This window comes from Toxorhynchites rutilus, chromosome 3, assembly GCF_029784135.1.
Source record: "Toxorhynchites rutilus septentrionalis strain SRP chromosome 3, ASM2978413v1, whole genome shotgun sequence".
NCBI lineage: Eukaryota > Metazoa > Arthropoda > Insecta > Diptera > Culicidae > Toxorhynchites > Toxorhynchites rutilus.
Window position 1 is genome coordinate 258144820 of NC_073746.1, and position 26791 is coordinate 258171610.

General features: G+C 38.3%; 2 protein-coding genes across 9 annotated transcripts in view; one reads left to right on the forward strand and one right to left on the reverse strand.

The window, feature by feature from the left end:
• Positions 1-2770, reverse strand: part of LOC129772813 (dynein heavy chain, cytoplasmic) — a 28778-nt gene extending 26008 nt beyond the window's left edge. For all 7 annotated transcript variants that reach the window (XM_055776302.1, XM_055776301.1, XM_055776300.1 and 4 more), the window contains exon 1: positions 2379-2770. In XM_055776302.1, the coding sequence (XP_055632277.1) occupies positions 2379-2643 (265 nt within the window). In that variant the 5' untranslated portion in view covers positions 2644-2770. The remainder of the gene's footprint in view (positions 1-2378) is intronic.
• A 2678-nt stretch (positions 2771-5448) lies between these two features.
• LOC129774968 (leucine--tRNA ligase, mitochondrial) lies at positions 5449-8418 on the forward strand. 2 transcript variants are annotated; one of them, XM_055779094.1, is made up of 4 exons: positions 5449-5640; positions 5697-7494; positions 7549-8024; positions 8085-8418. In XM_055779094.1, the coding sequence occupies exons 1-4, from the start codon at positions 5542-5544 to the stop codon at positions 8376-8378; spliced, it is 2667 nt and encodes an 888-aa protein (XP_055635069.1). In that variant the 5' UTR covers positions 5449-5541; the 3' UTR covers positions 8379-8418. The 2 variants fall into 2 exon arrangements, with proteins under 2 accessions (XP_055635069.1, XP_055635070.1); XM_055779095.1 differs by having other exon boundaries at positions 5700-7494.
• The last annotated feature ends 18373 nt before the right edge of the window (positions 8419-26791 follow it).

A 26791-nucleotide genomic window follows, 5' to 3' on the forward strand; every position in this document is an offset into this window, starting at 1 on the left:
GTCTCAGAGCCTTTCTCCTTCGATGAGATGTTCAATTTCATTGCCTGTTTGATTAGATTCTAATCATTTTATGAACTTAATTTTTTGGACTGTAAGGTAGTTCGCCTCCGCGCGGTGCAGTCTGGGTAGCGCTAAATGAACTACACCAACACTATTCCTCGTGTCAGGGGTGGCCGATCATTTTCCTTCAGGTATACGCAAATCAAAAATAAAAAGCAATAATTTTTTGAAACTAATTTTCTCATATTAAACGAATTATTGAATATTTGATTAGTTTTTTTAGTATATCTTTGCAAAATAACATCTCCAACGCTCATCATCAAACATCATTTCCGTAAAAATCTAATCCACAATTTATACTATGCAGCACCATTCACAGAATGACAATCGAAAATTCGAACCGGATCAGTTGTGTGACGACATCACTCGAAACGAAACAAATTTTTAGCTTTACTTTTCAGCCGAAGAACACAGCTATCACCGCACTAAAATACCTTCTTTACATCTGGCTTAAAACGCACGTAAACGTAAACGTCATATTTAACTCGAAACAATCGTTAAATTCGTGAAAATTTAAAGAAGGTAGTTTTGAAATCTTATAAATAGTATGTAGATTTTTAAGTTATTCGATTACTTAAAACACGTAGTCCTGACGCTTACTTAGCCATTTGGTTGTATATTTCCAAATATTTTACAACACAATAATCACAAAAACTCACCATTATAATATAAAATCAGCATCAAACACAATTTCAGTTTCATATTATTTCACAATTTTCGAGGAAACGTATTACTCTATTACATAGAATACATATTGAATACAGAAAAGTAGATTTTCATTCATTATTTTTTATTCTAGAAGTGTGTTAATTTCGTCCTTAATTTCGTTTTCCAAATGGCGCAAATCATTATGGTGCCTTCAACGCAAAGACAATAAATGAAACGCTTGCAGCGTAAAACGTAATGAATATAATGAATATAGCAATGAGTATTTCATAAAGTATCAGTATATTCCACAAATTGTACTCAATCGTCTTAATTTACTTTTGTGTATTTTTTAAATGGCTGCAGAAAACCACTTCACGTTTTGACCCACCTGGTAGTATGTTAAGTGCCTTGTTTTACACCAGCTTGAGAGTTTGGCAGTTCTCGCGAGTGACAGTGGTCGCAAATTGCATTTGCGACCCGGACATGTTTGACGCTGTCAAATCCTATGTGCTAGTATACGGATGCCCTCAGGCTGATTTATACAATAAGTATATTTGGGAACTGGGATCGACACTGATATTGTGCAAACGTTCTTGATGCGCGCTGAATGGAAATCGCAGCAAGAAAAAAATCGGGGCTTAGCGTGTTCATATGTTTGTCGTGTTATACCGTCATGTTCATGAAATTGTATGAATTTGTTATAATTTTCAACAACTTTTCCAAATACATCGTTATGATAAACATATATGTTTAGGAGTTACGTTGACATTTTTGAAGACATGTGGGTTAATACAAAACGTAGCGATATGTTTCATATGATATTCATGTTTCCAATAAAAAATAATGTGGCCTTCCTTGAGCTCACTTGCAGGTGTTTTGGCATGCTTTCGACGAGGATTCGAAGGTGATGTGGGTCATATCGTTTCAAGCCTCTAGCAGAGCTACTTGTTTGTATGTCACACCCGTTCTGTATACCACGTTGTCGAGAGTAGCCCAAAGATTTTCAATTGGAGTCAAATCGCGATTTCAGAGTGAACATTCCATGGGGTTCAATGGGGGTCGATCGGAACAATGTGCGTTTTTTTCGCAGTCCGAAATCAGAGTACATATTCCCATAGCTCGATGAACTATCTAGTATATTCATGCTATCGCTCCAGCGTTAGCATCAATCAATTCCTCACGCATTTATAAAGACATTAGGCAATCGGTCACTTCGAAAAAAAATCGTTTAGAACAAAATTGTGAGAAACATCGAATTTCATGAAATTTTATCAATTCTTCAACAAACCCACATTTTTCGAAATTCCATGGTGAATTGTCTTTGCTTTGCTGATCATAACAAAGAAATAAAATAACCTGATTGGATTTTCCACATTCGATTAAAAGAAATAGTGTATGATTTCATAGAAACGGTTATACCAAATTCGTTATCAACAATCAAACTAACGATATCTACGAATAATTCCTACCGATGCACATAGTAATTGTACAAATCGAAAAAAAACATGTCAACGAAGAAAGAAAATTCAACATTTTCTCCTACGCTTTCACCATCGAATCAATAATTTAGCATGACTCATCTTTCTATGATACATATATAACTGTTTCGCGTTACGCCATCTTGCAGAAGTGAAAATTCCTCGCCCATACCGAAGTAACCAGCTGCTTACCTTTAAAACAAGACCGTTGAATGTACAGGGCCTGGGTTTGCGGATCGCTGAGGAATTTCCGAATACATTCCTGATTGATTGAATCTTCAAGCGCTGCATTCAAGGGAACCGGCACGACGTCTTCTTCCGGCAGCAGAATGGTCACCGCTTTGCGAATGTAATTGGTGAACCCGTCATAATCCATAATGGCGACCGATTCGGCGTCCACCGACTGGGGTGGATCACTGCCCAGGCTGCCGATAGTAGCTTCCAGCGAATCTCCCATTGCGAAACGATTTATCAACACTGTTCGCTAATGGGGACACAATTCTTATTAGATTTGAGATAGTCAAAATATGCACAACTGTATTTCTGCGAGAGAAAACGGTAGACACGTCTGCATGAAGCAGAAAATTTTTGACAAGTGAACATTTGATATACGGGAGCAGAGATGCCAGTTTTTTTTCCACGTCATGTTTCGAATGTTTTTCAAAATGTCTGCCTGCAAGTACTCCCGGTCGAACATTCATAGTTTTCTTATATCGTTGAACGTCCTAACTAAACTCTGTAAGGTGAGGGTCGACAGTGTAATCATCTATCTATGTTTCCCCGAATTTCCAAATGTCTATAGCTTCAAAAAAAGCAACAAAAATTGAAAGCCTGTTAGTTTACGACCTTGTCTGTGAACCTGGCATTTCTGTACGCGAATTTGGCAGATAAATTTGACAACTGACTGCGCAATTCTTCTTTTCCTCGATTTTTGCAATGCACACTAAATAGATTCAACTAAACGCGTCATGAGATTTTTCAATCTGAACTTTTGAAGGTACAATACTTTGTCACTAGACTGGGCTGAAATGGGTATCCAGTTATCGAATTCCACTCGGTAACTAGGATAGCATATCAAACATCAAATAAAACTGAAGGGAACTTCAATTGACTGCAACCCAGTTAATGCACGCTCAGTTGAAGAGCAATTCAGTTAAGGAACACCCAGTTAGCGAACGACTACTGTACTGCCGTTCTACGCTTAGTTGTCTCATGTTCCGGAATCAGCAACTGAGAAAAATGCAATCAAAGTTTTCTAGTGATTCCCAGAAGCTTCAAGCATTTCAGTTTAGCAACACACCGGGTTTTTTATAAGCAGTAAACTATTGTCTAATGAAATGTGAAGAGTCCACCTCACTTGAATAAATCATGCTTGATTACGGGGTTAAAAATTCAAGGTACGACAGCACGACAGCACGGATGAGCAGTTTTATCTGCGGCGAAACGAGACACGAATTTCAAAATTCAGGAGGGAATTCAGGATTTCAGGAGATGCATTTAAGTGGAAATTAATATTTTAGAGCTAAGAAAGTTAGTTAGATTTTTCATTTAATCGATAATTTAAGTCACCCTATTTTTGATAACATAAAAATGAGCGCTCTATTATATGTAACAACTTTTTTGAAGAAAGTTTTTGTCTAAAGAATAAATATCTTCAACAAAGTTGTTTTCAGCGCTTTCTATCTAAGTTGCATTAAAACCATGAAAAACCATGAAAAAAGGTGTTCTTTATTTTAACTTTTATAATTAAAATTCTACTTCAAAATTGTCTTCGTACGACTCTTAGAGCTTATCAATACCAATATTTTGGGATGCAGAATTCATCAATATCTTAATTATTGATGAGTTTTCACCCAAAAACTCATGATTTCAATTTTAATTTACTCAAACACAAAAAATAACAGTTTTGAAAATCACATGTTATATAGAGTGAAATTTGTTCTTTCAAATTCCGTCAACAAACACTTTTTATGTTTGCCCCAGAAAAAATGACAAAATAATGAAAAGAACGTATTTTTTGGGAAGAAATATCAATAACTTTGAGTGGAGTTGAGATATTGACAAGTTCTGTATCGCAAAATATTTGTATTAGTATGTTCCAAAAGTCTTTCGAAGATAGTTTGTATGTAGAATTTGAAATATAAAAGTTAGAGCAAAAAAACAATGTTTTTCATGGTGACCCTAACGTAACTTAGAAAAAAGCGCCATATCGGTTATTTCAAGAGATAGAGAAAAACTTTATTCTACAAAGATGTCTCGTATAACTGGTGCTACAACATTGTCGAGCTATGTTTACCTCTATCTATAAAAATAAGAAAGTTATATTTTTTATTTCAACGACAATTTTGGTAACCCTATTTTTGATAACATAAAAATGAGCACTCTATCATATGTAACAACTTTGTCGAAGACAGTTTTTATCTAGAGAATAACTGTCGAGCTATAAATGCTAATTTTCACTTAAATGCAGTTCCTGGACCATTGTGCATTGTTTGGACCAACTGACAATTGATTTGGACCAAATAGAGCGAATTCTCTCGTTGGTCTGTTGGCAGTGTTTTGTTTATTTATTGACTTTTGATAGAAAGTTGCAGTTCATAACTCCACTAGTAAGTAACAATGCTGCAGATTCCAAGAATTATAATTAAGATGAACATGCTTGACTGAGTAGATCATGGAAAATAAATGAAAATCGTTGTTCATGATTCTGTACAATCCCACGAGATATTTCCAAAGGTGACCAATCAGAAATTGATCCAAAACGAACTATATATTTTGCCCGAAAAGTAAAAGCAGAGCAATTTCAAAAATTATATAGATGCACTCTCGAAAAAACTATTCAACCACAATAGAAAGAATGAAGGCGCTCGAAATACTGCTTGAAATATGAGTCTAAAACCAGGGAGAGGGTTGATGATTCCTAATTTGGTCGTTATAAATCGATTTTCTGAAAGTGATCAGGAGTATTGGTCATTTGGAGGATTTATAAAAATTCACAGTTTTTGGGTAAACTCATCTGTGTAAACAAATTTATTATGTTTGGAAACAAACTTAGTGTGTAAAGTTTTCATCGATCAACCGCAGGGCTGCGGGATATGAACGACAACCTGTTGAGCATATTTGCCGGTTTGTTTACAAACAAACGATTAAATACTGAACAGCTGTTTCTTAATCACGTGCTTTTCTGTTGTTTACTTCTAACACGCATGCGCACTTTTTGCGACATTTTGTTTTTGAATTTCTGTTTTGAATCTTCTCTGACAGTTGTACAACAGTCGGAGATAAGTAGCATGCAAAAGTTGTTATTCAAGTTTTCTACATGATAATTCTTCAGTATAATAGTATTTTAACGTAAATGAATAGAATGAATGCCCTCCAGCGAAAACTGTTGATAAACAGCAGAAAAATGTACTATGCAAGGCGATTATATTGTTCAACAGTCTCAAGTTTACAGGTTTGTGTATTAGATTGTCACAACGCATGTTTTTTTTCTCAACGATACGATTTCAGCAGTCAAGAGATCTCACATCCGAAATGAAGCTGAAGATTGAACAGAAATGGCGCGGAAATCTCGGTGATAATCGATTCGATCCTACAAGCTCTAAGCCGAAGCGCTACGTTTTGGCAATGTTCCCTTATCCATCTGGAAGTCTGCACATGGGGCATGTACGCGTATACACCATCAGTGACGCAATGGCTCGCTTTTACAGGCTTAGCGGGTATAATGTTTTGCATCCCATGGGCTGGGACGCATTCGGTCTACCGGCGGAAAATGCCGCTATGCAACGTAAGATTCCGGCAGACCAGTGGACTGCAAAGAATATTACACAGATGAGGGAACAGCTCGAGGCGCTACAATTCAGTTTCGACTGGGAGCGGGAGTTTGCGACATGTGATCCGGAGTACTACCGATGGACTCAAAAATTGTTTCTCATGTTGTATAACGATGGATTGGTTTACCAGAAAGACGCAGTGGTGAATTGGGATCCCATTGACAAAACGGTCCTGGCTGACGAACAGGTGGATGATAACGGATGCTCGTGGAGGTCAGGTGCCAAGGTTGAGAAGAAGTTTTTGAGACAATGGTTCGTTAAAACTACCAAATTGGCCGAATCGTTGCTTAACGGCCTTTCAGATCCTACATTGGAAGATTGGAGGGATATCATTAATCTTCAAAGGCATTGGATTGGAGAATGCGATGGTTATAATTTTGAACTGAAAATTATTGGTTCGAATAATACAATTACTGTTTGGACCGAGAGACCCGAGAATCTGAAAGAAGCAATATTTATAGCTATAAGTCCGTCGAATTCACTTAACAGCGCAAGCATAGAGGATGGAAAACTAAGCATCATGGTCGAAAATCCCATAACAGGTCAGCCGCTCCCAGTGATTGTTACGGAAAAAGTTCAATTTCCAGACGGAAACGACTCTTATATGGGAGTTGCATCAGAAGAAGGAGATCGACAGCTGACCTCTTTATATCAATGTTCCAATGCTTATGCCCCGATAACAAATTCAGATGCAACTCGTGAAGATATACTGAAATTGGCAGCCAAAATCAATTTAGGAGGGCACAAGGTTAATTCTAAGCTCCGAGATTGGCTAATTTCACGTCAAAGGTTTTGGGGGACGCCTATACCGATTATACATTGCCCCAACTGTGGAACGGTCCCTGTTCCGGAATCGCATTTACCTGTAGAGCTTCCATTAGACACTGTTGGTCAGTCTCTTGCACGGAATAAGAAATGGTTTCAAACAATCTGCCCCGAGTGTCACTCTTCCGAAGCAAAGAGGGAAACAGACACAATGGACACCTTTGTCGATAGCTCCTGGTACTATTTGCGTTTTATTGATCCGAATAATCGACAAGATCTGTTCGATTCCAAATTATCACATCGTTTGATGCCAGTTGATTTGTATGTTGGAGGGAAGGAACATGCGGTGCTTCATATGTATTACGCTAGATTCATGAATCATTATTTGCACAGTAAAGGCTTAGTTTCTACTCCGGAACCGTTTAAGCGACTGCTAGTACAAGGAATGGTAATGGGCCGTTCTTTTCGGTTGAAAGACAGCGGCAAGTATCTTCCTGCCAGCGATGTTGCAATAATAGATGATAAAAAGAATAAAATGGTTGAAAAGACAACTGGCGCTCCGGTGATCGCCCTCTGGGAGAAGATGTCCAAGTCTAAACTGAACGGAGTGGACCCCATGCTTGTGTTGAATCAACATGGTTGTGATACGTTGCGCTTGATAATGCTAGGAGATGTGGCACCTACCTCTCACCGGAATTGGTCAGAAGCAAGTGAGTTTTTCTATTTAGATTTCCATGCAATTGAAATTGATAATAATATTTCAGCGTTCCCTGGGATTCTCAACTGGCAGAAACGTCTCTGGATGACAATGTATGACTATCGGTTGCATCGCCTTGCTATTCGACCGGACCAGAGCCCGCCCGACAGGGATGATTTTCGACAGCAGGATTCCAAACTGTGGGATTCTAGGAATTTCTTCGCCGTCGGAGCTACGTTTAACTATAAATTCTCTCATCAGTTGAGCGTGGGAATATCTAAAATGCAAGGACTGACAAATGCGATTCGTCGAGCGTCGCCCGAAGTGGTTGCGTTTAGCCCACAGTATGAGCGATCGGTAGCGGCACAAATCATTATGCTGGCACCTATCGCACCCCATTTTGCCTCCGAACTGTGGGAACAATTCGTGACGTTGCCCCACAGACTCAATCCCAACTCGGATGAAATTCAGTGGGATCGGGGGCTGTTTGAGCAGAACTGGCCCGTAATCGATGATGATTACGCGCTGGATTTGACAGTTAAGGTAAATTCGTTACTTTATTTTTGTTATTGCCTATTTAAAAAGTCCGTCGTTGTTTTCCAGGTCAACGATTTCGAGTGCTGTATTCTGAAAGTGCCCACGAGAGATCTTAATCAGTTAACTCACCAGGACTCCTTGGACCTTGCCTTGCAACAAGGTCCAGTTGTGGACTACATCGGTATAAGAAAAGTATGTAGCGCTGATTTTGTTTTGAACCCTAGTTGTCATGCCACGTTGAGTATTACATTGCATCCACTTTCTAAGGAAGATAAAGAGCAGCTCCAGATTAAAACGGAAAAGATATCCAAAAAAGATAAGAAGAAAAAGAAGAAACAAAAAATAGTTATTCGGCAATAACATCACATATTCGTGTTGTTGTTGTTATATATAGACTAAATTCATGCTGATCATTTTCTTCGAAAGCCGATATAAAAAAAATGTTCACCCGTTGGCGAAAAGACATCCCATGAAACGTTCAAAAACATTTTCGCTTAATATATGGTGCCTCTGATCATAAACATACAGGGGGAAGTCAGAAAAGACGGACAGGGTGGGAAAGGCGGACACCTATGTATAACTGATGAATTACATTTTTATTTTAAATTTTAATGACGTACAAACTTGCAATACAGTGTACTTACTTTGATACTTGTTGTGTACACATGGCTGGCCTTCTGTTAAAATCTATCTATATATATAAAATTCTCGTGTCACGATGTTTGTGGTCGAACTCCTCCGAAACGGCTCGACCGATTTTCATGAAGTTATGCACTGAAAACTTGGTAGGCATGAGAATAGGACGTAAACTATATATGATACCGCTAGGGTACCGATTACCATATGTTTTTTACCGATTAGGGTGGGCCTATGCAAAAAAATCTAAATAATTTTTATTTCTTTTTTTTATAAATTTGGCATAAAAGTACATATAACCTCAAAGGTTTACCTCCATTTCCTATTTTTGATCGCGATTTTTGTATTTTGGTTTAAATAATATCCAAATAATCGACCCGTAGATTGTTTTTCAAAGAGAACGAATGTCATCCGACCTTTAAACGCTATGCGTATAGTCATTGAGCTTCGTGTTCCATTTCTGTGAAGCGTAAATTGTTATGTATTTTAGAGTGCAATAAACACGCTTTTAAAACAAAAATTTTAAATGATCTATGGCTCTATTGTGTGTTCTGTGTAACAGAATAACACATTCTTTACAGGTAGGGAAAATATCGGACGAAAATAGTCTCTGATAATTATGTTATATTCTGGATAATATTTTGGCTGAAATGCAAGGAGATTTATAGAAAAATAGTTGACTTAGGGTCAAGGCTATGTCTACTAAGTATTCGAACAACATCGAATAAACATTTTCATTCAAATTTCAACAATTTAATTTGCTTTCGGGTCTGCTAATGACGAAATATGGGTGATTGTTCGATATTGTTATCACAAACATAGCCTTTTTTTATAGCCTTGCATGGCAGATGGAAACTGTACAATGCATTTTTTTTAAAGATTTCACCAACGACACGACCGCAAGCCTAGGTTGAGTTCCAATATATCAAGTAATATAAACTAATAATGACGGACAATCATTCATAAAAATTAACAACGCAGACATTGACATGGAAAACCGTTCAGTAGTGCCATATTCGCCTCAGCTGACCAAAACATTCGATGAAGAGCAACAAATTTGCAACAACGAAATTTATTCCTTTTTTCAATTTACATTTAACGTTCAAGAGAACAAACATGTCAGATTCGTGAATGAAATACATCGGGAATGGAATACAAGGAATGTTTTGTGTGTTTCTTATATTTTTGTCATCGACTTGGAGCTCTATACCTCGGTATGTCAAACAAAAGTATGAAAGAAAGAGTAACGAACGTTTCAAGTTTGTGTAGATCTTTAAAACATTTAAACACACTTACAATACATTAGTTATTTTTTATTTTACAATCAACATATTCACTAGAAATAATTTTTATGGCAGAACAACGTTTGCCGGGTCAGCTAGTATATATATATATATATATATATATATATATATATATATATATATATATATATATAAATCTCGCGTCACGGTGTTTGTTATCGAACTCTTCCAAAACGGCTCGACCGATTTGGATGGAATTATACATAAAAAACTTGGTAGGCATGAGAATAAGTTGTAAACTATATACGATACCGCTAGGATACCGATTAATATATATTTAATACCGATTAGGGTGGCCCTATGCCCGGAAAAAACAAATTCTGAATGTTTTTTTTCTCAAATTTGACTCGAAATAATTCATATAATCACAAATTTAAACTCCCATACCCTATTTTCAATCGTGATTTTAATGTTCTTGTATAAACAATATTCAAATAAGTTAACCGTCGTTCGTTTTTCCAACAGAACGAATCAATTTATGTTGTTTAATGACAGATTGCGCTACAACCGCTACATCGAACTTTTATCCACACATTCGCAAGTAATTTCACTTCGTCTGAAGCTAGGCATATCGCCGGTATTTTTGAATGAGCACAACGAATTATTGAAATATTTCAAATCACACTTGCTCTGTTTACAAAATGACAATCACGCTATTGTCATCAATCCTGATAAAACACCTGCTGGAGAGCACGTGTGTAAATTCAATGCGCAAGCGTTGCTAGAATCATAGAAGGCATAGTGACGCGGGAAATTGTGATTCGAAGAAAAAACAATCATCTGGAATTCATCGTTGACACACATCGTTCATACGACTCTCCCCATGTTGCTTCTTCGAAAGCACTAACGTTTGCAACGTTCACCTTATCATCGTACACCAAGGTTTTTTTACGCAGTTTTTTTACGAGGTTTTTTTACGCGGATTTTCCAATTAGCGCGGGTTTTTTTACGCAGGTACCGCTTAAAAAAAAACCAGAGCAGTATTACATCTCTCACTCCGCTCACATTTCGTCTTCGTGCTCCGTCAGAGCATATGACGGTAATCAGTGCTTGCGACGGAACTTAGCGCTTATGACGGAAATTAGTGCCGTACTCTATCACGATGCTTACGTAGATTTTAGGTGACCTGGTTTCTTTACGCGGATTTTCTAATCAACGCGGTTTTTTACGTGTATTTTCTTATTAACGCGGATTTTCGAATTAAAGCGGGTTTTTTACGCGGATTTTCCAATTACGCGTTTTTGTTTACGAGGTACGTATCCCCCGCGTAAAAAAACCTGGGTGTATTGTATCATTTTTAGTAGTACTAGATTGCGATTTCTATACCAGGCAATACGTTTTGAATGTATTCTATGTGACTAGCTCAGGAACATGTGTGACTAAAGGGTGTGTCACATCAAATTGCTTCACGGAAAAAACGCTGTAGAAATTTAATTTTTAGGAATTATATCTTCAGCTTTCGCTTATAATCAGATAAGAGTGTATAGATCACGTTGGCCATGCTTCACTGTAAATTTTTCATAAATTTGGAAAAATGTCGTCGAACGAAAAAGAGCGTCGTGAATTAATCTTGCGCACTCATTTCGAGAATCCGGAGTTGTCACATCGGGACATCGGTAAAATGCTGGGAATCGTCCAATCCACGGTCAGCAAAGTACTAAACGATACTTCGAGAACCTAACCATCGACCGGAAGGTGAAGAACGACGAAACCTACGTCAAAGCGGACTTTCGTCAGCTGCCGGGCCTGTTGTTCTTCTCCGCAGAGGACAAATTCAGCGTTCCGGAGGAGATTCGCAAGCAGAAACTATCCAAGTTTGCCAAAAAGTACATGGTGTGGCAAGCGATCTGCTCTTGCGGAAAGCGGAGCGCCCCCTTCGTGATGACCGGCACGGTAAACGGGCAGGTTTACCTTAAGGAGTGCCTACAGAAGCGCTTACTACCACTATTGAAGCAGCACGAGGGCCCGACCATCTTCTGGCCGGATCTCGCTTCGTGCCACTATTTAAAGGACGTGTTGGAGTGGTACGAAGCCAACGGGGTCACCTTCGTGCCAAAGGAAATGAACCCGCCCATCGCGCCGGAGCTTCGCCCAATAGAGAAATATTGGGCGATTATGAAGCAGGCCCTCCGGAAGAACCCAAAAGTTGTCAAATCGGAGGCGGACTTCAAGAGAAAATGGATTTCTGTTCAAAAAAAAACTACAACCTGACGTTGTACAGAACCTTATGGACGGGGTAAAGAGGAAGGTGCGAGCATACGGGCTCGAAGTATGAATAAAAAGAAAATGCCAAAAGTTGTTTAATAGTTTTTATTTTACTATCTAAAATTTTCAAAAGGATCGGTCTACTGGGCGAATTTCTACAGCGTTTTTTCCGTGATGCAATTTGATGTGACACACCCTTTATAATGCAAGTCTCTGTAATCCGTTCGATTCAAGTCCAATCGGATTGTGCAAATGTGGCAACTTTGCCATACAATTCGACATAGCCGATATTGAATTCCGTGTTCTATTTATGTGAACCAAAAATGGTTATGGATTTTCGGGTGGAATAAAGAAGCTTTTACAACTAAAAATTTTAAATGAAAAATCAGGTCTACATATCAAATCTGTTCTATGTAAAAAAGTAATACGTTCTTTGTAAGTGGGGAAAAATCTTGAACGAAAATTATGTCTGGTGATGATTTTATATTATAGATAAAGTTTTGGTGTGCCTTTTCAACCAAAACTTTATAAAAATTTATAGAAAGAAATTTTATAGAAATTTACGGAGAAATAGGGGTCAGGACTGTGTTTTCTATGTATTCGAACGACATCGAGTAATCATTTTCATTCTGGGTCTGCCAATCTGATAGAGATTAAATTGCTCCACAAATACGGATGAATTATTTAGACGTTTATTTTGCGAAAAGGCAAGGTTGCCACATTTACATAGAACGATTGAATTTGAGACGAAGGGATTTAAGAATGCAAAAGATTATTTCAATCGGATCGTGAAATCGAGTTTCACACCAATCGGATTCTGGGATATGGGTGACTGTTCGATTTTGTTATCACAAACATGGTCCATTCGTGGATCTGAAACTTTTATCGCCTTGCATGGCGGATGTAATGAGTACAAGACGTTTACCTAAAGATTTCACCACCTACACGATCACAAGCGTACTCGGATGCCCAATATATCAATGAAGAAACAATGATTAGCATTAGCATTAGCATTAGCATTGAGCAAGTTGCACAATGTCGTAGGTGGTACGAATTCAGAACTGTTACTTCAATAGCTCACCTCCATCCGTTACTGACGATTGGAAGTATCTCTTAGATGAAGGCTTGCTTTCTCCAACAGTTAAAGATTGTCCTGGCCACGTCCTTGCAACTGCTGAGGAAAGGGAAGGAATGTTAGTTCGATATTTACTTAAGAGAGATGCAGAGAACTCTACGACCTCTCATAAATATCTCGGGAATTTAGGAAATATGTTAGTAGGGAAGGTTAGCCATAGGATACACTCAGTCAGTGTTAGTGGCACAGCTTGTGATTACTATTTCTATTACTATTACTATTACTATTACTATTACTATTACTATTACTATTACTATTACTATTACTATTACTATTACTATTACTATTACTATTACTATTACTATTATGAAAATTGCTCCAGCCTTCCGTTGTTGTCACCTTATTAGCTGAGTTAAAAGAAGAGATTTGTTAAATGTTATTATGATTTTTATTGATAAAGGAGTAAATCTGTGGGAGCGAAAATGCTTGTGCTTTAGTTATCTCTTCTCCCATAGATACAAACCATAGAGTCTTATCAATTAAAGAATTAAAAGAAAAGAACTAAAGAATTAAAGAACTGAAGAATTGAAGAATTAAATAATTGAATTATTAAAGGATAAAAGATTTAGAGTATCAGTCATTAAATAATTATAGAATACAGAATACAGAATAATTGAACAATTGAAGAATGTTTATAATACGCATCTGAAAAAAAATTAAAACAAAACTTATCTGACGCCACTGCACGCTCGTCCCATCCTATGCTGATTCGATGATTCCTTTGATTGTGATACATTCGCTACGATTATTTACGCTTTCCACTTGGCAACACTTATAGGTTCTCTCACGCTCTGTCCAGAGTTTCTCGTAGATTGTTTTTATCTGTGTGGGTTTTATCATGTTTGCATGGCATACCCACACAGCAACACCGAACAGTCGCTATGTACACACGGATTCTTCGAAACAAACTGTCGCTTCTTGTTTCCACATATTCTTCCAAATCCCAACCCTCCTCGAAATGTGACGAGAGGCTGTACGTATTTACTTTATTCGCACCGGGGAACTCTGTGATTCGCACATGCGCGTATGACAGTGATGAGAGAGCTCTCTTGTTTTTCGATACACACACACACATATCTCCTACGAAATGCGTTTCTGCTACACATTACACCATAAAGTCAACAGAAATAATTATATCTCATAAAACTACTTTCACGTAAAAACAACGGTTAAACGAAAACCATGTCTGCAACGCTTCTACGTAAAACACACAGCTGAGCTATTGCGCTCCGGAAAATCACACATGCAGGACAAAACACCAATAATGAGCAAAATAGTTTCATTCTGAATTCTATTTCAATTCTGTTCACGAAAACATATTGTTTGAATTTTCTTCATTAAATCAAACACTTTGGCATCTCAAGCGGAGAGCCTTTCATTTTATTTTGACCCACACATGCTCAACGAAAAAATAATTTCAACATGTCGCGACACGAAAACGAGCGAACGATCATCGCGAGTATATTGTGCCGTAAAAATAAATAAATCGCACTAAACATGCGAAGAAAAACTGCTTCACCGAATAACTTCACTTATTGAAATTGTTCATATGCATCCACTAAACCAGTAACAGCACTATTTCTCATGAAATTATTACACCTCCTTTAAACGTATAAGGAAAAAAAGATTCGAACGCGGAGCGAAGCTAAAATACGTCCGCATCCGACGGCTGCCCGATCGGCACTCTATCAATGAAGAAACAATGATAGACATAAATGATAGACAAAAATCAGAAATCAATATTCGATGTTCATGTTAATGTTGAGTTCTGCAATTCGATGTAAAACATTAAATACATTTGCAAGTCAGTGAATATGGATGCAATATGGCTGTATTTTTAAATCAGAATACCGATGTGAATACTATATTGAATGAAAACGACGAAATAATGCGTTACCAAATAGGCAGGTTCATCAGTTCCATTGAAGTTGTCTGTCGTATCGTTGTTCGGCGAACACGTTTACAATACAGAACAGCGTTTGCCGGGTCAGCTAGCCTTTATATATAAAAATGGAAAAATGGTAGGTTTTGGGGTGCAATAAATGTTTCTTTGGTGGTTAGAGGAAACACCCCCCCCCCTCTAAGGGAGGGGGTGGACTGACAGTGGCCTACAGTTTTTTAAGCAGAAATACACACTTTTCTAACATGTATGAATATTTGTTTGACTAGAAAATACAGGTATGCCAATATATGTGTTTTCTCAGATAGCCAAACAGCTCTTAATGCATTGAAAACATGCATATATGCTGTCAAATATAGTTTGGGAATATATTCTATCTTTTAAACAACTCGCTGCTACTAACGATGTTCATACACTACAAAAGATCAAACTAATGGTCGCAGTGGTTTAAGGCTCTTACAGAAAAACGATGTTTATTTATATTGAATGTCTGGTCACTGCGGCGTACAAGAAAATGAAAAAAAGCAGGATTATTTACGTCACGCCTGAAATCAGAATACCTAGGAGATATCGGTGATTGAAGCCATCCGAAGGGCTCCATAAACACCAAGACAATCCAAATTATTTATCACATGTTGTAACAGAATAACACGGAGCCTTCTCAGCTTGGAATAAAGCAAATTTGGGTACGTTGACCGGTATATTGGGCCTGATCAACCGAGGATAGTCGGCAGACTAACTGACTGACTAAATCCATAGTCAGTCGGTAAATGACTTCTGGCTCTTCACGCAGTTTCTCCGCCAAAACGACTGAACAGTCAGTCGGGCGTTTCTTCTGTAGGAGCATTGTACTAAAGGGTGTGTCACATCAAATTGCATCACGGAAAAAACGCTGTAGAAATTCGCCCAGTAGACCGATCCTTTTGAAAATTTTAGACAGTAAAATAAAAACTATTAAACAACTTTTGGCATTTTCTTTTTATTCATACTTCGAGCCCAAGCCCGTATGCTCGCACCTTCCTCTTCACCCCGTCCATAAGGTTCTGTACAACGTCAGGTTGTAATTTTTTTGAACAGAAATCCATTTTCTCTTGAAGTCCGCCTCCGATTTGACAACTTTTGGGTTCTTCCGGAGGGCCTGCTTCATAATCGCCTAATATTTCTCTATTGGGCGAAGCTCCGGCGTGTTGGGCGGGTTAAAAAGATGATGATGATGATGATGATGGTCCCACCTCTTTCCCCTACAAAGGCTTGAGCGGGACGAGTTATCTTATTGATAATAATTGAGTTACTGAGTTTATTACATCATACTAACCAGTAAGCACATTAAATTGGAAAGAAAACGGACTGGTTATCCCGCAGACATAGATTACTAATCGATAGAACAATTTAAGCCTTTGTCTAAAGTATTCATTCCATGGCATGTCGAGAGAATTTCCAACCCGGGAAGACCCTAGACCGATCGGGAATTGAACCCAATGCCTATGTCAGTATTAGCCATGAATTTTCAAGGGAAATCCCGCTTTATCAGATCCCCGGCCACGGCCTGCAATTGCGATCGTTTCCGAGTTCTAGTAGCTGAGCAAACCCAAGCCTTATTCTAGCCGACACTTCAGGCCCATCACTTCACATATCCCAAGGCATGTCAAGAAAATTTCCAACCCGAAAAAATTCTTGACCGATCAGGAATTGAACCCAATACCTATGTCAGCATTAGCCTAGAATTTACAAAGGAATTCCCGCTTCACTGGATACCCGACAACGGTCTGTTAATCGTTTTCGAGACCAGACAGCTGAGCAAACCTAAGCCTAATTCCAGCCGATACTTCAGGCCCTACATTCAACCTGGGGTATAAACGTGTCAACCTGAATCTGCAATGAGATCCGCCACAACACAGAAAAATCTTGATATAATTATCTGTTGAGAAGATGAATTTACAAGTATTCCGATTGAGCTATCCCTAGCTTACCTCAGGTTTCCACATTAAACCCCTTGGAATGACTTTGTTTTATTCGATCAAAAATTCTTTTGCTTTTGTTCAATCTCACGTTTCTCTATGTTTGCCAACGCGCGCGGGCTCAAACTATTGCAGACTTCACAATTATTTTTTAAATTTAATTGAATAACTAAGATATATATAAAAGCAAAAAAAAATACCATCATCACCATAGTCTTGACAAGAAAAATACACGGACACACATACACTCAAAAGACAATAATTTCCTCGTTTTATGAAATAATGAAATAATGATGATGATCTCCTCAAAAAGTTTGTACTGTACGAGTTCTCTTGTTGATCTTTATGTAACAATTATTAAAATAACCAGTAAGCACATTGAAGTAAAAAACAAAACAAACGGACTGGTTATATTACAAACATAGATTCCTAATTGAAGAACAATTTATGTTATCAACTTAACGTATTTAACCCATGGCATGTCGAGAGAATTTCCAACCCGGGAAGACCCTGGACCGATCGGGAATTGAACCCCATGCCTATGTCAATATTAGCCATGAACTTACAAGGGAAATCCCACTTTATCAGATCCCCGGTCACGGCCTGCATTTGCGATCGTTTCCGAGTTCTGGTAGCTGAGCAAACCCAAGCCTAATTCTAGCCAATACTTCAGGCCCATTACTTTACATATCCCAAGGCATGTCAAGAAAATTTCCAACCCGAAAAAATCCTTGACCGATCAGGAATTGAACCCAATACCTATGTCAGCATTAGCCTAAAATTTACAAAGGAATTCCCGCTTCACTGGATACCCGACAACGGTCTGTTAATCGTTTTCGAAACCAGATAGCTGAGCAAACCTAAGCCTAATTCCAGCCGATACTTCAGGCCCTACATTCAATCTGGGGTATAAACGTGTCAACCTGAATCTGCAATAAGATCTGCCACAACACAGAAAAATCTTGTTATAATTATCTATTGAGAAGATGAATTTACAAGTATTCCGATTGAGCTATCCCTAGCTTACCTCTGGTTTCCACATTAAACCCATTTGAATGCTTTCATTAAAAAGAATTGTTTTTGCATATGTTCTATCTCAAGTTGTCTATGTGTGCTAACGCGCGCGGGCTCAAACTATTGAAGATTTCACAAATATTGTTTAAGTTAACCATCATCATTATAGTCTAAAGATAAGAAAATACAAATATCCGTTAAACTTCGTCATCTTACACACTAACATTAATTATATGCAGGGTCAAAAATCTAAATCATGCTTCAAAAACTCTTTACAAATACTACGGAATATTCGAAGGCTTGTTGCTGTCTTTGCTTCATTTGGTAATGTGTTATACAGGCGATATCCTTTATAAAAAAGTGAGTTTTGGGTACATGACATTCGAAAGTTCATGGTTCTGAGGTCACTTGCTTGCCTTGTGTTATATCGGTGCATATCTCTTCCATACGTTATCGTGTTTTGTAAATAGTTCGGTGTCATGCCGCTAACCATCTTATATATGAACGTAAGAGTGCAATATTTGATACGCTGTCCCACTGACATCCATTGTAGGCATTCAAGCATAAATCTTCGTGGAGTAAGTCGATCGCATCTCAATATCAAGCGCATGGCCTTGTTTTGAACAATTTGCATTCTATTCATTTGCCTCTTATTTGCGAGAAATAGCACAGATGCACAATAATCGAAATGTGGAGCGATCAATGCTTTGTAGATGGTAATTTTACTTTCAAAGGTCAAGAATCGATTAATTCTACAAAGCACTCCATATTTTTGAGCTGCCTTCTTTATAGTATAGTTTATATGTTCGTCGAAGCGCAGCGTTTCGTTTCGTTCACTGGTCCCGCCGATGATTCACTGTCCCTGTAAATAGTGATTTGTGTTCGCCCGTTCAGGTAACTTTCAAACCAGTTCAATACAGGTCCAGTTACATTATAATTGGAAAGCAAATCAAGTAATTTCATTCGATCTACTGTTTCAAAAGCCCTCTTCAAGTCAATAAATACAGCCAATACTATTTTTTTCGTTTCGATAGCCTGTTTCCATTTCAGGAGTAATAAATTGAGAGCCGTTTCACAAGAGTGGTTTTTCCTGAACCCTGACTGTTCCTCAACCAGAATTCCATTTTTCGTTATATGTTCCAACAGTTGGTCTTTGATAACGATTTCGAGGATCTTTTCGTATAATGGCAACATATTCACTGGTCTCCGGTCTTCTGGCTTGGACGATTTCGGATTTTTTGGAATCGGTATAACAACAGATTTCTTCCAAGTATGAGGGCATTCGCCCCGAAGCATAGATTCATTTATTATATATAGTAGATTTTCTTTGATTAGATCAAATGCATCTACTAATACGGTTTTATTGATATTCTCAACACCTGCACAGTTTTTCAAATCCATTACTACCTTCCTAAGAGTTGCCATGTTGATAGTTTTAAAGCATCTCAATTGTGAAGACAGGCCAGGGAAAACAAAATTCAGTCGATTTGATGGAGCTACAATACCATTGTGGATTTCTTCCACACTTGAAGTGAAAAAATTGTTGAGTTTCTCTGCTGTTATATTGTTATTTTCCTTTTTACCGTCAAACTCAATGTCGATATCCTTGCTGCCGCCTGGATTACATAATGATTTGATTTTTTTCCATAGCTTCTTCGGATCATGCTGTATTGTATTTATCTCATTTTGGATGAATTTATTCTTGGAGGTTCATTTCCTTTGGCACGAAGGTGACCCCGTTGGCTTCGTACCACTCCAACACGTCCTTTGAATAGTGGCACGAAGCGAGATCCGGCCAGAAGATGGTCGGGCCCTCGTGCTGCTTCAATAGTGGTAGTAAACGCTTCTGTAGGCACTCCTTAAGGTAAACCTGCCCGTTTACTGTGCCGGTCATCACGAAGGGGGCGCTCCGCTTTCCGCAAGAGCAGATCGCTTGCCACACCATGTACTTTTTGGCAAACTTGGATAGTTTCTGCTTGCGAATCTCCTCCGGAACGCTGAATTTGTCCTCTGCGGAGAAGAACAACAGGCCCGGCAGCTGACGAAAGTCCGCTTTGACGTAGGTTTCGTCGTCCATTACCAAGCAATGCGGCTTCGTCAGTATTTCGGTGTACAGCTTCCGGGCTCGCGTCTTCCCCACCATGTTTTGCCTTTCGTCGCGGTTAGGAGCCTTCTGAACCTTGTATATACGCAGGCCCTCCCGCTGCTTGGTCCGCTGGACGAATGAACTTGACAAATTCAGCTTATTGGCGACATCCCGGAGAATCCATTTTTGCCGTTCTTCACCTTCCGGTCGATGGTTAGGTTCTCGAAGTATCGTTTTAGTACTCTGCTGACCGTGGATTGGACGATTCCCAGCATCTTACCGATGTCCCGATGTGACAACTCCGGATTCTCGAAATGAGTGCGCAGATTAATTCACGACGCTCTTTTTCGTTCGACGACATTTTTCCAAATTTACGAAAAATTGACAGTGAAGCATGGCCAACGTGATCTATACACTCTTATCTGATTATAAGCGGAAGCTGAAGATATAATTCCTAAAAATTAAATTTCTACAGCGTTTTTTCCGTGATGCAATTTGATGTGACACACCCTTTACTGCGACCATTAGTTTGATCTATTGTAGTGAAAATCAGTCGGGCCTTTAGTCGCTATCTCCCTCTACCGACTCGACTATATCATTCCATTCTTCCCAATCAAATTGACGAATTTACGCAAAGCTGAATCAGCTCATGCGACATCTACATTAGAGCTCAGAATCACAAAAGTGAGGGTGTTTGTTTATTTTATGCACTGAAAAGCAAGATTCGGTGGTGATTATTCATTTTATTTCAATTTAGATTCATTTCAGCCATTGAATGTCGTCAGTATATGGTAAGAAAGTTGGAGTTTTGTATATTTACGATGGTTTCAACACGCGATTTAACCAAAGTCATAGATAATCTTCGAAAATTTAAAGTTTGATAATGCATACCGGTTATTGATACTATGGATAATTGCGATGAAATCGATATCATATCAAATTGGCTGATATCATTAATTATGTAGGGGCCGATACGAGAAGGATTTGCAGTATTTTTAGCGCAAAACACCCTATTCATCGTTTACTAAGTTGATAAAAATTAAAGTTACAATACTTATAACAAGCCATTCCTCGTAATATACATAGCACATTGTAAAATGATGATTTTCTAACCTTTTCAGTGTGGAAAGAATACATGAAACCGGGAAATTTGAAGATAAACTCTGATTTTTCTAGAAAGTTTGAACTGACGACATTCAATGGCTGAAATGAATCTGAATTGAAATAAAATGAATAATCACCACCGAATCTTGTTTTTCAGTGCGTGAAATAAACATACACCCTCACTTTTGTGGTTCTGAGCTCTAATGTAGATGTCGCATGAGCTGATTCAGCTTTGCGTAAATTCGTCAATTGTCCTCATTGCATTTTGAGGTGACTTCCCCCAAAACGAATTCGTTCCTCCCTCTCTCTCCCATGCATGTTTGCACGCATCGATGTTTGAGTTCAACGTGGTTTGACAAACGCTACAGGTGAGTTAGATTTTTTTGTAGCGTGCACGAAAACTACTCACACGTATAAAATAGCGTGCAGTGTGTGCGCTATTTTGCACGCCTAATATTAGGCTGTCAAAAAAGTCCTGCGGTATTTCCGCGAGGTGTCGTTGTAAGCGGGTAGTTCTAGTTGTATTCATTGTATCGAGTCATACTATAGCTTGTTGGAAAGGTATTTTTGCGCGTTATAATATAGTCCTTGACAGTGTTTTGTTTGGTTAAGTCGTACACTATAACTAGTGTCGCAAATATGGAACAAAATAAAGAGAAAATCCGACATATTTTACAGTACTACTATGACAAAGGCAAAAATGCATCTCAAGCTGCCAATAAAATTTGTGCAGTTTATGGACCCGATACAGTTTCCGTTTCCACCGCACAACGATGGTTTCAACGTTTTCGTTTTGGTGTAGAGGTCGTCGAAGATGCGCCACGCTCCGGAAGGCCTGTCGTCGAAAATTGCGACAAAATCGCTGAATTAGCCGAGAAAGACCGGCATAGTAGCAGCCGTAGCATCGGCCAAGAGCTGGGGATAAGTCATCAAACCGTTATTAACCATTTGAAGAAGCTTGGATTCACAAAGAAGCTCGATGTATGGGTGCCACACACGTTGACGCAAAAAAACATCTTTGACCGTATCGACGCATGTGAATCGCTGCTGAATCGCAACAAAATCGACCCGTTTCTGAAGCGGATGGTGACTGGCGATGAAAAGTGGGTCACTTACGACAACGTGAAGCGCAAACGGTCGTGGTCGAAGAATCCAATCTTCTGCAAATGGTTCCAAACGGTTTTATGGTCTATACCCAGTTCCTGGCCAATCGAGCGAGTGCTCACATGTCGGTCTACTTTGATGATTTCAACGATTTTATCGGTTTCCACGACGATTGTCGTACCAGTATGGGGTGTATCTTCGACAGCCACAACACCAGAACAAAATCGATCAAACCAACGCTGTGCTGTGCGAATCGTTACAGTATCGGGTCCATAAACTACACGAATTTTTTCAGTCGCCTTCGTTGCAGTTTTACCTCGCAGGTAGTAAAAACGTAAAATATGGCGAATTTCTTGCTTGATGGACTCCATCTTTGACGCGCTATATCTTGAGACTGAAATAGTCAATCACAACACTGTCAAAACTTGTAGCACAGATTGTCGTCTTTAAATAGCCATATAGTATGACCCGATGCGATAAGTACAACACAAGATATGTTCAAGTGTTGCCATATAATTGACATTTCTTTTTCCCCAACCCAATATTTGCAATGCCGATTTGCCCAAGCAGCTTGATTTAGAAGTCTCTGTTAGGGAACACATTTTGGTGGGAACAAAAGCTTCCCCTACTTTCAGGTATTTGCAATGCCAATTTTCCTTGGGCAGCTTGGTTTTGATGTCTCTGTTAGGGAACACATTTCTGTGGGAACATAAGTTCCCTCTTCTTTGATGTATTTGCAATGCCGATTTCTCCGTATCTTCAAATTCGACCAATAGTTTCATGATATACGAGAACAGTCCGATAAGTACTTAGCCTACAAAAAACAATCGAGGGGTTGTATCCGAGGCACGACCGCTTGGGACGCAGGACTACGCAATCTTTTTTTTTTTTGTTAATTTGTTGATTTTTCATTTCGGATATTATTTGCGAATACGTTTAAATCCCATAAATAACTCATCAGTGAACAGTTCCGGGGACCCTCAAAAGATTTGATGACTTGCGTGATTTTGTAGAATCGTTTCGAGAAGCAACGATTCTTTTTTGCCTTTGCGAGAACAATACACTAATTGGTCATATGTCGCAATTTATTTCTTTATATCAATTGCACTGAGTATTTAACGAGAGGCATCTTCCGTGTATCGCCATTCAACAAGCATCAAACACGCGTCTAACAGATGCACACAGTTGCAGCGATAAAAATTAAACATCGCGAAAATGACCGTTTATAACAAATCGTTTCTCGACTCTCGGTCAAAACCGTCACCAAACTAGGATATTGTTGCATCAGAACAGAGCCGATGCGCACGAGAGCAAATACGAATGTCAACTAAAAGTATCGAAGGTGTGCTATTCACATGTACAGGAAATGAACAAGTTCTAAGTTTCGCGCAACGAAAACAAGCAACAGACACAAAGCCAAACACTGATGGCTAGAAGTGACCTATAATCATTTACCTACCTTGCATGGTTGTGTTCACAGCTCGAGAGGAAACATAAAACACAAAACGAGCAGAATAAGCGACCTTTCTTGTTTCGGGCACAGAAAGATTCTGAGAATTTTGCTCACGGGAGATGCAATACTCATACGCTAGCGACAGCTTACCTACTATGCAAGGGCGGAGTTTACTTCGCAAATATTATCTTTTCACTATCCTCCTTCGTTGTTTCTATTCTAGCGGCTGCATAAGTTGTTGGCTATTGACAGCTCTGTTCGGGAAAGCACACAAATGGGCAAAACAAATGTATGGGGGAAAGGGAATGCTTCCAATTTTCATCAATTTAAACCATATACATACTATTAGATTGTAATGTATAGCATATCAAACAATTCTTAGAAAATTTCCGATTCGATTGGTATGGAAATCGTTAAAATCCGTTCACTGCAGAAATAGTTATTAACGTTAACTTTATTTCATAAAAACGTGACCAGTTTTCTGATTTGGCATCCTTAATCTAAGACGTAGTCCTACGTCAAAACATAACATAGTCTCTACCACCTGTTTTTGTCCATGGCGAACGAGCTAGGTAGTCAGAAGTTAGCCACAAAAGAGGCCTGTGAAAATTGGCTATCCGAGTTTTTTGCCAATAAGGAAGCGAGCTTCTATAACAGGGGTATTATGAAGTTGGCATCTCGTTGGGAACAAATCATCGAACAAAACGGCGCATATTTGACTTAAAACAGATGATTGTAACTAATTGTATGAACAAATGAAAATTCAAAAAAAATACCGCAGGATTTTTTTGACAGCCCAATACTAACAAATACTAATGCGAGGACCTTTATAGCATACTTGATAAATGTCTAAGTTCGTTGGTTTGAGTTCACGATGGGTAGAAAAAAACCGTTCATTGATGGGGTAACTACTTTTTTGCATCAGGAATCAAGTTTTCGTTCCTCTTTATATGGACGTGCGTACGCGTGTACAAAATTAGTATCAGGGGGAAATGGAAATGTGGATTGAAGTCAGTTGAATGATTTGTATTCATTAGTCGAGTCAGTTAAAATAACCACTGACTGGACTAGTTCACCAGTCATCCTCGCTAGTCAGCGCTAGTCAAGTCATTTTTTGTTGGCGGCGACTGCCAAATCAGTTCTAGTCGAAGCGATGCCACTGGGAGTAGAGTCGGTATTCATTTTTCACCTTCGAAGATTTCGGGCCCTGATTATAATATCAAATTATCTTCAGATAAAATTTTTGTATGAGATTATTATATCACATGAAGAAAACAAAGTTTTCCACTCACATTGAATACCAGTTTTATACGAAGAAGTTAATTTTCATTAATGATTTTTTATTTGAAAAGTGCTCATTCTGTCTGAAAACTCATTATTATCTTCGAAACATCACTAACTTGTAAAACGTAGTTTAATGGCGTGCCGTTTATTTCGTTTCCACCGTGAAGTGTATTGAGAATCAGTCCCATTGACTGGACACTGTACGAGCAGGTATCATATAAAAAAAATGGAAAACTGACAGATTATAATTGCGTTTCTGTAATTTTGAAATTGAAATTTCGGAGCATTCACTGTATTTATTACTCATGATGGAAATCATTGATTTTTCTTTCAAAAAATCATAGCTCAAAACCCAGATGTCTCAATAAAATACGACGTTTGACCAAGGTGATGGAAAATTAACGAATGACCGAAGAAAAAAATAGCATTTCAAATACACTGTCAACAACTCTTACTCAAAAATTGAATTTAATATTTGATATATTTTTGTATATTTTTTATTGAAAAACACTTCTAATTTAGCAAAGTTTGCCTTACAGTGGTGCCGTGTCGAATTCGCCAACATGGAGATACGAGTTTTGTAAAATTTATGAAATTTCAACACTTTGTGAAATCGTAACCATTTAAGAAAAGTAACATGAAAAATAGAATCTATTTGTGATTCAACATGAAAAATTATGTATAACGTTTTATCCTAGGACTAACCGTTTTCGAGTAACCATTTTATATACAGTGAATATGATATATTATATTCGCGTGCGGATAATCCGCTCCATAGTAAATCCATAGACTTTCCCGGAATTTGTCAGTGAGTGATAGGCTCATGCACTTTTGTTTTGGTAATGGCTTTCACATTATCTGCCCACTGGTGTACACGACCTTCTAGATGGATAGTTTAATGATTTCTGTATTGATAAAACATAGTTTTAATGCTGAACTACCTTTTTTCAGTGTTTGGAGCTCATTTCTAGTCCTTTATTGCATTTCCACGATTTTCGTTATTCGCGGTGAGCTAGCCAGACTATTTTGCGGATAATCGGGGTTCTACTGTAATTGTTATTACCCCAGGGCGGGTGTCTTGGGTGTCACCCCTTTCATTCAAACTTTGTTTTTAAGTATCTTGGGGTAACTTTGATTCGCATGAGATACAGCCTAACTGATGTCAAAATGCCCATTAAAATTTTGATTATTTTGTTAAACGAGAAAATTAATGCTACTAAGAAAATGGTATTTGAATAGTTTGACTCTCTATATGTTCGTTAGTATGTTGTTTTCCTTTGCCTGTAGGTTAAGTTAGTCCTTCAGAAGCGCAAACAGCGCAAAAACAAATGGCTTCTACATATGCGTTGTATTTGCAGACATTTTTTTTTTTTTTTCCAAAATATATATTTTTATAAAGGCTCATATGGCGTTAGCCTCACGGGGCCGGGAGTTCAATACAATTTTCCTTATTATCTATGTTAGTAATATGTAACCGATTACTCGCGGTTGGCTCGAGGTTAGTATTACAAGTGTTTTCGTAATTGGGATGTTGCTGTCTCCAATGCTCTGTACGTGTGCCCGACACGGGATACTTCCTATTGGGATGCA